Source organism: Tiliqua scincoides, chromosome 5, assembly GCF_035046505.1.
Source record: "Tiliqua scincoides isolate rTilSci1 chromosome 5, rTilSci1.hap2, whole genome shotgun sequence".
NCBI lineage: Eukaryota > Metazoa > Chordata > Lepidosauria > Squamata > Scincidae > Tiliqua > Tiliqua scincoides.
Window position 1 is genome coordinate 47,444,933 of NC_089825.1, and position 11,416 is coordinate 47,456,348.

An 11,416-nucleotide genomic window follows, 5' to 3' on the forward strand; every position below is an offset into this window, starting at 1 on the left:
GGCTCACTCCCAGGAAAGCGTGGGTGGGGTGGCAGTCTCGCTGCCCAATCCTGTGCATGCCTACTCTGAAGTAAGTCCCATTAGAGTCAGGGGGGCTTACTCCCAGGAAAGCCTCTCTCTCCCCCCCAAGCCTGGAGCATCACAGCCTCTCCCCCCCCAAACCTGGAGCATCACAGCCTCTCTCTCCCCCCCCAAAGCCTGGAGCATCACAGCCTCTCTCTCTCCCCCCCCCCAAGCCTGGAGCATCACAACTTCTCTGCAACACAAACACTTTCCCCCCTCTCTCACACACACAAACTGCCCCCTTCTCTTACACACACAGATGCTCTGCCCCCCCCACACTCACACAGCAGGGGAGGGGCACTTTCACTCATCTCATCCAGCATCTGAATGTAAGCCCCCACCCCCCCCATCACAAAGAAAGAACTGTCTCCTTGGTCAGAATGCCAGTGTTTGCTTATTGCACAAGCCCCAGGTAAATCACCATAAATCCAGAGGTTTGTTGTGTCTTGAGAATTCAAGTTGTGGTTGGACTTTCCAGTTGTTCATTTGTATTGGAATCACGGAAGAACTGGCAAGGAGGTAGATGTGGTGTCAGCAGTGGCCCCTTTAAGGGTAAGGCCTGGGCATCCAGCAGAGTGTGCTGCACAGCTGCAGCCACTGGAAGGCAATAGGGCCCTCAGGGATATAAGGAGTACCTGAGGCAGAAAGGGTTTGTGGGTTTTGAAGGAGTGCAGGTTGGAGGTAGGAGAGGAGACTGACTGGGTTTATTGAATTTGGAATCTGATTGTGACTGGACTTGGATACCCAGACAGATTTGACTAACCTACCTGGAACCTGACCTTGGACTGTAATTTGGCTTATTGGCTCTGGACTCTGATTTGGCAACTCTAATTGACAGGACTGATTTACTTGGCATCTGTGGACTAGAACTGGACTCACTTTTGCTTGCTGCACTGGTGAGTTGCACAAGGGGGACTGATCAGCCTTAAGCGGGCACGAGGTCTAGTGGATTGGAATTTGGCAGAACATCATTGTAGCAGAAAGATAAAGTGATCCCCTATTTGTGTGCACCTGCTTTTGTGAGCTTCATAAATTCTGACTCTAGCGATGATGAGTTCTTGGGGTTTCCAGAAAACTAGAGTATTCAAACCTTTAAGTCTCTCCATTTGTTAATGACAGTGATAATGGTTCTTAATGCCACTGTGGACTGCTGTTCACTTTACATGGTTCAAATGTTATTCTGTTATAGTTTATTAAATATTTTATTACACTATTTGGTTCAGAATATTTTTTTTCCTGTTTTCCTCCTCTAAAAACTAAGTGCGTATTATGGTCAGGTGTGTCTTATGGAGCGAAAAATACAGTATTCTGGATATGAGAATCCATTAATTTTAGCAAAAAACAGGAATTTGCATTATTTTCTCTATTTTTTCTATTTGAGGACTGTAAGAGAAAACAGTTAATCCTATTTTCTATTGGAATCTTTCAACATTAAGAATTTCTGTCAAACTACTTTATTAAAATTATGACATGAAATAAAGTAGCTACAGTGAACGTACATGTACATCAATCAAAGAAAGGCACAAATTATACTATACACTAAACAGCACTCTTCTTTGTACTCCATATCAAAACTCACAAGCACCAAATGGTGAAAAATCCCCAATTTACCCCTATTTTAGGACATTCAAGCCCACCTCCTGATTTCTGTAATGCTTTAGGCTCCTAACCGATGTTGCTGAGAAATCTTGCTACAAGAGCTCTTTTAATGCATGTCAGGGTAGTAAAGTCAGACTGTGGGCTGCTTGTCAGAGTCCAGGTCCAAAAATAGATCCTAGGCTGTCCTCCGGCTGGGACTGGCATGCAACAGTTGAGTGAGCATCCCAGCCCATTAAACCAGGCAAGGTGGTAGGTAGAGGTTCCTAGCAGGGTTTTCGCTAAGCTAAGCAGTCAAGCAACTTGAAGTCATCATTTTTGAGTGTTCAGAAATGGCACAGTGACACAGTCGCAATGCTGCATAGCTACAGAAGGGTTAGCATAGTGGCACAGTTTCCTTATAGGGGAACAATGGTGCACATGTGGTTGTAAACCACCCAACTGGACAGACTTTATCAATCCTGAAGTCCTGCACAGGAACACCTGGTTGGGTTGTCCAGTTAATCTGAAGAACAAATACTATTTAAAGAGGCACATCCAACCCACCTTGCTGCATTGTTCACCAGACCCTGAGAACAGCATGGGTAAGAAAGAGTAAGGAAAAGCATTTAGCTATCTGTGTCAAGGATCTGTTTTATGAGTGGCTTGTGTTTTAATTTCTTTGCCACCTTTTGTTACATACACTCACTCTTGTTTTGGTCATTCCTGACCATTTATCTTGATGTGTTAATCAAGACTTTGCAGTCTTTTCACTTCTTTGTTCTCTTTAGACCTTTAATAACACTGCTTTTAAAATAAATTTAAACACACTATTTGCCTGCCTGGTATAACAGGGGTCTCCAAATTTTCATTACAAGGACCATATTGTATATTTTACACTTTTGGGGGGGCTGAAAAAAGCATTTTTATAAGTTTAAAAATGAAATTTAATTGTCTTGGATTTTTTTGTAAAAGATCCACAGCATGGTATGATTCAGAATAAAAGGGAAATGTTACAAAGCAACAATGCTGTGCTTAAACTGAGAAATGATATCCAATGAGTAAGAATGTCAAACATTAGCAAATGCTTTGGTCCAAAAAAAAATTGCTACAGGTCGGATGTGGCCTCCGGGCCATAGTCTGGAGATCCCTGTAGTATAAGGTTGTTCAGGAAGAGCAGGTTGCCATATTTCCTCAGACTGTCCAGTTTGGTTTCAAAGAAGATCCCTTGGATTTTAAGGGAACCTTGGGTAGCTGGGAACAGGGACTTTTTTCAAGGTCACCTATTCTGTGTCTGGGCTTCCTAGCTTTGTGGGGTGGTGGAAAAATCCTACTGATTCCACCTTAACCCCCATCTGACCAGGAACATTTGCCATCACAGTACCATCTTGCACTCTGCCCTTTCTTCTTCTACCACATTATTACTCAATTCTGAGCAACACACATTTCTGAGCAGAATTTGCAGCACATGTATTCGATAAACAGTTCCTTTGACAGCAAAGCAGCTGAAGATCAAAACATATACCAAGATCTTAACGTATGAAATGCTAGGAATATAGGTAATTTGACTTGGGTATACTGATAGCATCAGAAGGCCAAACTGAACAAAGTGTTTAGTGACACAAAGGTTTTCTCTACCAATCCTTCTTTTATAAAATCTTGCCATGAAGACTGCAATCTGAAGACCCATGCAAGAAGAAATATGAACCAATACATCTTAACACCTCCCACTCCACCAGCTTCTCTGCTCCCCAATAATGAACAGAAAATGGGGAAAGTGTTAAGCCTCTGCTCCCCCACCCACATGCTCTCCATTACAAATTAATGCCTTATTTTTGTAAAAAGAAAATATTGAGGGAAAGTATATGCCACTGAGTACTACAATATGTATAGTTTAACTCAAAACTGTGATAAGATACAATGATATAAATCCCAAGGGCTATAATTTGAACTGATCTTGGAACTAAAATGGCATACAACTGAAAATCATTTGACTTTTTATTTCATAGTTCAAGGGGAAAACCTGAAAGTCTAACAAATTTTTTAAATATTCAGATGTGATAACGGTATGTATTTTGTTTATTTCCGGAATAAAAAGTTGACTTTGGTTTCCTCTTAATTCAGCAATCAAAATAAATAGTGACTGATATCCAAGAGAGGCATGTTGTGTTCCACACAAGCTTTTCTGGATTTCAGCCAGCAGGACTCCATACAGTCAACAACTCAAGTATAAGTAGCTGAAATGTGACAAAGCAATATCTTTAGCTAAAATCTTCCACTCACACTCCCAAATCTGCATGAAATATTAACAGCTTAGCACTGCTGTTTTCAAACTCTCAGGGAGTTTGAAACCCACAGTAAGTCTTTGCGGGGGCGGGGGGAAGCAGCAGGGGCAGGCAGGAGGTAGCAGCGCGATCCCCAGGATCGCGCCGCTCAGGGGGGTTGCAGGGGCTTGGGTACACTTGCCCAAGCATCCTACAGCCTCTTGGGGATGCGGGGAGCCCTGTGCAACCTTTGGCAGGGCTCCCCAGATCAGGGAAAGCGGGACGATTGCACCCCGCTCCACTAAACTGGAGGCGGAGCGCAATTGCTCCACTTTCCCTTCTGACAGGACTGGGGATTGTGCCGCAGCCTCCTCCCTGGGTCCTGGCTGTCGCCACCCCTTAAGGGGAAAGGGACCAGGACCCTCAGGCTGGGGCGTCGCAACGCCCCAGTTTGAATACCACTGGCTATTGGTACCTATGTGGTCCAAGAAGTTCATCATTAGGTCTAGCCCAGCAGTACAAGGCAGGCAAGCCAGTTAGCTTCCAAACCAATGTGTCCCACAAACACAAGCCAAGTGTTTGTAAACAAAGTTATTAAGTAGGTCACTACTCAGGATAGCCCACCAACAAGACTAAGAATTTGAGCAAAGTACGAGTAGTATGGATTTCCTTAACATTACATTTTTCCTTTTCAGCAGATCCCATAAAAAATCAGTTCATTATTCAGATATATGCAGCTGGTGGTAGTGCTGCAAAACGAGTCCCCATTGATATTATCATGCAGTTTATCAATATATTTCATGTTTGTTTGAACCCCACAAACACATGAGGCTCTAAATTGGTTAGAGCCTTTTCTTCTACCATCATCCTGCTTTGAGATAAATGCAAGAAACTTGCACTTAAACCTGCTCCAGAAACCTGGAGGCCTCTGTCATGCTAGTGCCATTACTGGTTCCTCACTTTGCCTTTTAAAGAAGCCTGGTAAGTGAGGAAGAAGGGTTATTAACCCACTTCACTATCATGGCACATCACACTAAGCACTCTTAAGAAGGATGCAATTCTACAAATTTGTTTGGTAGTAAATCCTTTTGAAATCATTTGTATCAGAATTGTGTTATAGTGCACAATCCAAAAACTCTGGTCTTTGACTTTTCTTTTTTGTCTGTACTATTAGTCAAAGGACGATCTAGAAGATTCAAACAACAAATATATTCAAATGTTTGATTTAGAATAAAAGTTTAAGACCATTCAGTATTTCATAGTGGTACAAAAGAATACCGTCAAAATTCTTACGGAAGAATTGTATTCCACTCCTGCAAAAATTAACCAAAAAAACTGAATGTGTAGCACTCTTCTGGAAGTTAAAAGAAATCAACAATGCAAATTCTAATCGAGAGATAATAGCAATATGATCCTGCAGAACTTTGCAGCCCAATCCTAAATGTATTCATACTGAAGAATTCAATTCCAAGAGTCATCCTTTTTGGTGACTATATTAAAGATTGCTGCTCTGGACTATTTAGGAAAATACAATATAGCTTAACTTGAAATTTGTAAAAGAATTTAACACACTGAATTATTGCTTATATTAGTTGCCACTGAGCTGTGTCAACATTATCCTTACTAATTTAGTGTTTTCCCCCTCGCTATATACCAGAAGTATGGTTTTCTGATTGCAAAATAGAAATCTAACAATTTTGCTGCAACAATGTTTCCCTAATGAAGTCCAAAGTTTAATATATCACGTGCAGTGAAATCAACCTACACCGCGAGCATTCTCATTATGGAGGCTACATTTTAAATAAAACAATTGACACTTTTCTATGTATTCTTCCCACCTTTCTATATATTCTTCCAATTTGTAAAACAATTAAGGCCTGTACTAAACTTAAAACTATCAAGGGATTATACCAAAGGTCTCCAAACCCCGGCCCGGGGGCCAGATGCAGCCTGCAGCAAGCCTCTATCTGGCCTGCAGTAAGCCTCTGGCCTGCTCAGCCGAATGTGACCAGAGCTGTGCCCCAGTTGCATCTGGAGGGTGTTCTGAGGGCTGGGGAGGCCATGCGCCTCCCTTCTGAATGCCTTCTAAAGGTCTTTAAACATCACTTCCTGGTTTTCTTGAAAAACCAGAAGTGACGTTTTTGGGCCATCTGAAGACATTAGGCTTTCTAAGGTATGTATTTAAACTTTATATTTAAAGGGCGCAATCCTAACCTCTTATGTCAGTGCTTTCCAGCACTGATATAAGGGCAATGAAGCTCCAAGGTAAGGAAACAAACATTCCCTTACTTTGAGGAGGCCTCTGTGAGTGACACCCAACTGCAGGATACAGCACATGTCCTATTAGCACCTCTATGCCAGTAATGGAAAGCACTGACATAAGCGGTTAGGATTGCACCCAAAATTTATTTATTTTTCCAGCCCTCGACACCATGCCAGATATTTGATTTGGCCCTTGGGTCTAAAAGTTTAGAGACCCCTGGATTATACTATCCCCATCTACCAAATTTCTACCACAGAAGAATAGCATTTTGATGCCAAATATAAAGCATACTAAAATTAGCTGGTCATAGTCAATGTCTCACAATGGTACTCAGTGTATTCTGTGAAATACAGGTGGGACCTTGGTATTCATGAAAGATCAAATCTCAAACCCTCTCAGATACAGAAAACTGCAGATAACGAAATCTGCGCTTCTGGGCCCCTTTAAAGCCTCCAAAGGTGATCTGAGCTATACTCCAGTTGTCAATGCTTTCTGAAGCCTGCAGAGGCCACGCACATCCATCCGTGGCCTCTGCAGAATGGTGGAAAAGACCCCAAAAACACTACTTCCAGAGGGAAACCAGAAGGGATGTTTTTAATGCCTTATAAGGCACTGGAAGGCCTGAAGAAGCCCTGGAGACACTTCAGAAAGCCTTCGGGAGGCGACCAGAGCACAACTCCAGTTGCTTTCAGAGGACACAGGTGGGGCCAAGTCTGGCTAAATGCAAGTCCAGGGGACCCACGCTGAGCCAGATCTGTGGATATAAAATCTGTGGATAAACAGGCTCCACCTGTAATACAATACACATAACTCACACTGGACAGTTTCTTCATTGTTTCTCTAAAGATAATGCTGACTGGAGACCACACATAATGCAGAGAGGGAGTAGTTTGAATACAGCCCATTACTACAGATTCTAGTACCTCTAAAAAGCAAGAAAGGCTAGTTCTGTACAACAGTCACCACGTGATATAAAAACATTAAGTAGTTATTGGGAACAGATTTTCAAATTTGATCATGCTTGACTAACCTGAAGTACAGTAAAATAAGAAGTCCTTTCTGAGATTCCCTAAATGTAACTGAGTCAACCAGTAGGCAAAACCATTGCCCTAGGCTCAGTTAAGAGGCAGTTCAAAGGAGAAAAAAAATCAAAATGCCAAGATCAAATATTTCCAAGGGGGAAACAAGGCCAGAATACTAAACAGCTCGTTTTAAGGAAGAACAGCTCTCATCAGTGCCTTGTGATATCAACAAACAATACCCCCAAAAAATATGGTTTACAAAATCATCCACTGTGCATAACTTGGTCAAGGCACATGACACAGACACCTTGCTGGATATGAAGATCTGGTCATCAGTGTTTGGATGGACAACACCAAGCAAGCCATCTTTAGTTTCATGGCAGAAGGCAAGATGCAAATGTAATAAGATTCAGAGGGAATAAAGCACACTGACAAATCACATTTCTAGAAGCTTGGCTCTCATTCCCTCATCTCAGATTTACGTGTGACCATTTTTACACAAAGATGCAGACCTGCTTGTGTTGCTTTAGAACATTAGTAAGAAAACAAACTTCAAACACTGGTATGTTTTATGGTATATGCTTTAACCATGGTACTAAGTCATACCCATTTCTTTAATTTTTTTTTAGCTGAGTAAATACACACACGCACACACACCCCAAATAGTAAAGCCCAAAAGATATTTTTTAATCAAATCCATCTATGTACCTCAACTCAGTTAAGTACAGCAATTTGTTGAAGCTTCCCTAGCTTCTAGAAACAGAACAATTCCACTTCTGAAATTTTGAAAAAAAACACTCGGCTGCATTGTTTATAAGTGTCAGTGGAAGATCTACAAAATCAATTTTGGATGTGAAAAGCTTGTTTTGCATTTTAAAATCACTAATATACATTTCACACACCCCCCTTTTCTCCACTTACATGGGCACCCAAAGCAGTTTACATAAAAATAAGAATATGCAATATTCTGTGGTTATGGGATGGAGCAATCAATGTCTGCATTGGCTCTTGCTTTTTCTACTGATACTTGCTTATCATATTATACTGGTTGGCTTGTTTTACATAAGAACATAAGAACAGCCCCACTGGATCAGGCCATAGGCCCATCTAGTCCAGCTTCCTGTATCTCACAGCGGCCCACCAAATGCCCCAGGGAGCACACCAGATAACAAGAGACCTCATCCTGGTGCCCTCCCTTGCATCTGGCGTTCTGACAAAACTTATTTCTAAAATCAGGAGGTTGCGCATACACATCATGGCTTGTACCCCATAATGGATTTTTCCTCCAGAAACTTGTCCAATCCCCTTTTAAAGGCATCCAGGCTAGACACCATGTTTTGTTTTTAAGCATCTTCTTATCAGAAACCACAATGTGAATGTAAACACCTCAGATTTTAGACTTTTTGCAGGAATGGTACTGAAAGCATTTTTATTTGGCTTCTTCAGCAATTCTCTAAGCACTTGATTATGCTGAATTTTATTTAAATTAAGACACGTTATAACTTATCCAAGCATTACAGAATGCCATAAGTATTTCTGAAATTTTAATTTGAGCTATCTGCATGCCTTTGATGCGCTAATTTTGCAACTCATTTATAAACTATTCTTTGAGGCTATACTTACTCTTAATGTTATGTATCCCAAAATGATAAAATAACTTTCAGTTCGATTCTATTAATATTTACTTGAAAATAGGTATTGCTACATTTGGTGGGGCTTATTCCTGGGTAAGCAAGCATAGGATTTACCCTTAGTTAGCTGAGATGTACAGATGCAGGTATATTTTAGGGGCACTGACAATGTCAGTATTACACATTCATGGAGATTGGTTTCTAATACAGCGAAGTGTCTTTGCAAGAAAGAATTGTTTTATAAGCCATTTCTGCCCAAGGTTGCATATATGCAACAGGGACCAAATGTGTACCCCTGTGGGTTGGGCAAAAAAGGATTAAACAAATAAATAGGCCAAAGCGATTGCAAGGCCCTCATCAGACTTCTGTTTAATACAACTCCTCCCTCTCCCCTTAACTGCAAAATTAAGCACTACATCAGAATCAACAATGAACATAGGTGTAACCAGGGTCAGGCTATATACCAACTGTTCATAAGGCATCTTGGGGGGGGGGGGAGCTGATGCATCTTTCTACACCCAAATCTCAGTTTCCCTCTGACACCCCTATGAGAACATCCCTTCTGCTGACAACCACGAAAACATACACACCTACCGAGAAGGTGCTGTACATATCTAAAGGGTAGAGAGAGCAAGATAATACCAGACAGCAACAGAGACAGGTTACTGTCCCCAAGACACATTGTAACAATGCTGTTCACAGGCCTTAAGCATGTGGGCAGAGCTTAGTCTCTTGGTCTGCCAGCCAACAAATGCATTTAGCAGATTATAGAATGTATACCACAACACCGTAAACAATTGTGCACCGAAGAAGTGAGAATGGAAGGGAATTTAACACTGTTCTGATGGTGCATTTTCCCTCAGGCAGAAGCAGAGAATCTGCCAGAGCCAGCGTAAAGAGGCAGGAGGGAAACGGTGCGATCAATGAACAGCAGCAGCTACTCCTCCCTCTCCTGCTCCACAAACCCAGAAAAACACACACACAAGGCGGCACCTTGCAAGCACTGCACACACACCCTTCTCTGAAAAAGCATGGCCCGGCCCAACTCCTGTTATGCTGCAGTGGTTCCCAAACTCTTTTGACTGGTGGCTCCCTACTGGACCACTGGCTGCAGCTCCACGTTAGGGCTCCACATTGTATAGGGTGGGGTTTTTTTCCAAAAGGATTCTGCGGTTCCTGTGGATGATTTCTGGGGAGCCAGGACTCAGTTTGTGAAAGACCGGTACAGGGATGTGCAGTGGGTGGGGAGGCAGGTGAGGCAGAGCCTCCCCATGGGAATCCTTCAAAAAGCACCGCCTACGTGTGAGGCGTCCAAGCACCCACAATCCACGCGCTCTGCACATGGGTTGTCGGTGCTTGGGTGCCTCACACAGCAGAGGCACTTTTCGAAGGACTCCCATGGGGAAGCTCTGCCTCACCTGCCTCCCCACCCATCGCACATCCTTGCACTGATATACCATATACTTATATATGGTATATAAATGTATATGGTATACACATGCATGAGATGTACATATAAAAGAGAGGGATCCACTCACCCAGCAGCAAGACGTTCTTCCCTGAAGGCAGCTTAGATCGCGACCGAGTGGAGACCTCGCTGAGGATGCAGGACCTGCCAGGGGAGAAGGAAGACAAGGGGGCAGGTGAGGATGAGGCTGGCCCCTGTCATGCCCCAGGTGGGGGGAGGCAGCAGGTGCGGAGAGTGGGGGCTGCAGGAGAGGGAAGGGAGCCTGGGGGAAGGGGAGGAGAGCCCCGCTGTGAAGCCCCACCAGGGACGTTCCACTCAAGGACCTTCCACGCGCGAGCGTGACGCGTGGGAGGGGGCGGGGCCATGCGAGGAGAGAACACCTGGCCTGAAGGCGGGGGGAGAGGAGAGGGCGGAGTCAAGGGGTAGTAACGGTCTGAGGGGGAGGGGGAAGGGTCGGTTACCAGAGGTTCTGCCCATCGTCGTCGTCGCCGCCGCCCGCTCTCGCCTCAGCCCCGCCGCCGCCGTTGGGGGCGCTGAAGGCGGCCGCAGCCCCGTAGCCCGAGCCCAGCCCCGGCGAAGAAGAGGCGGCGAAGGAGCCGGTTCTCCCTCTAACCACCGCCGCCATCTTCGCTGCTCGCGTGTACGCACGCTCCCTTCCCCTCCACGGAGCTCTTGCGCGGCGGCTGCTGCTACCGCCGTCGCCGCCACCTTGCCTCAATGAGTGAAAGGAGCGGGCGGCGTTGACAGGGACCCGGATGTTGGGGTGGTGGGCGGGGCTGGAGTCGGCAGGCCGCGCTGAGGAAGTCACTACCACTGCGCGCCTAACTTCTTCCCCCTCCCTGAGGGGAGAGGGCGTGGCGAGTTTTTGACCGGCGCGTGACCAAACAAAGGCAGGGGAGTGGTCGCCTGACACGTCGGTCACAGCATGGCCCCGCCCACTCGCGCCTGGCCGAGCAGCCGCGCCTGTGGGTCTTCAGTGCGTCAAGGGCCGTTCGATCGTCAAGTTTTTTGTGGCGCTCCTGAGACGCTACGCTGAGCATCCCTCTGAGGGGCGGGGCAGGCTGGAACCCAAAACGCCTACCTGTCATTAAAGGAGAGGGATGCTCAGTGCTCAACTCCCCTGGGAGCCA

General features: G+C 44.6%; 1 protein-coding gene across 1 annotated transcript in view; it reads right to left on the reverse strand.

Annotated features, from left to right (window-relative positions):
- DYNC1LI1 (dynein cytoplasmic 1 light intermediate chain 1) overlaps positions 1-11,120 on the reverse strand; it is a 32,032-nt gene extending 20,912 nt beyond the window's left edge. The window contains exons 1-2 of the mRNA XM_066627196.1: positions 10,748-11,120; positions 10,357-10,430 (exon numbers count right to left, since the gene is read on the reverse strand). Coding sequence (XP_066483293.1) covers positions 10,357-10,430; positions 10,748-10,911 — 238 coding nt within the window. The 5' untranslated portion in view covers positions 10,912-11,120. The remainder of the gene's footprint in view (positions 1-10,356; positions 10,431-10,747) is intronic.
- Between the last annotated feature and the right edge of the window lie 296 nt (positions 11,121-11,416).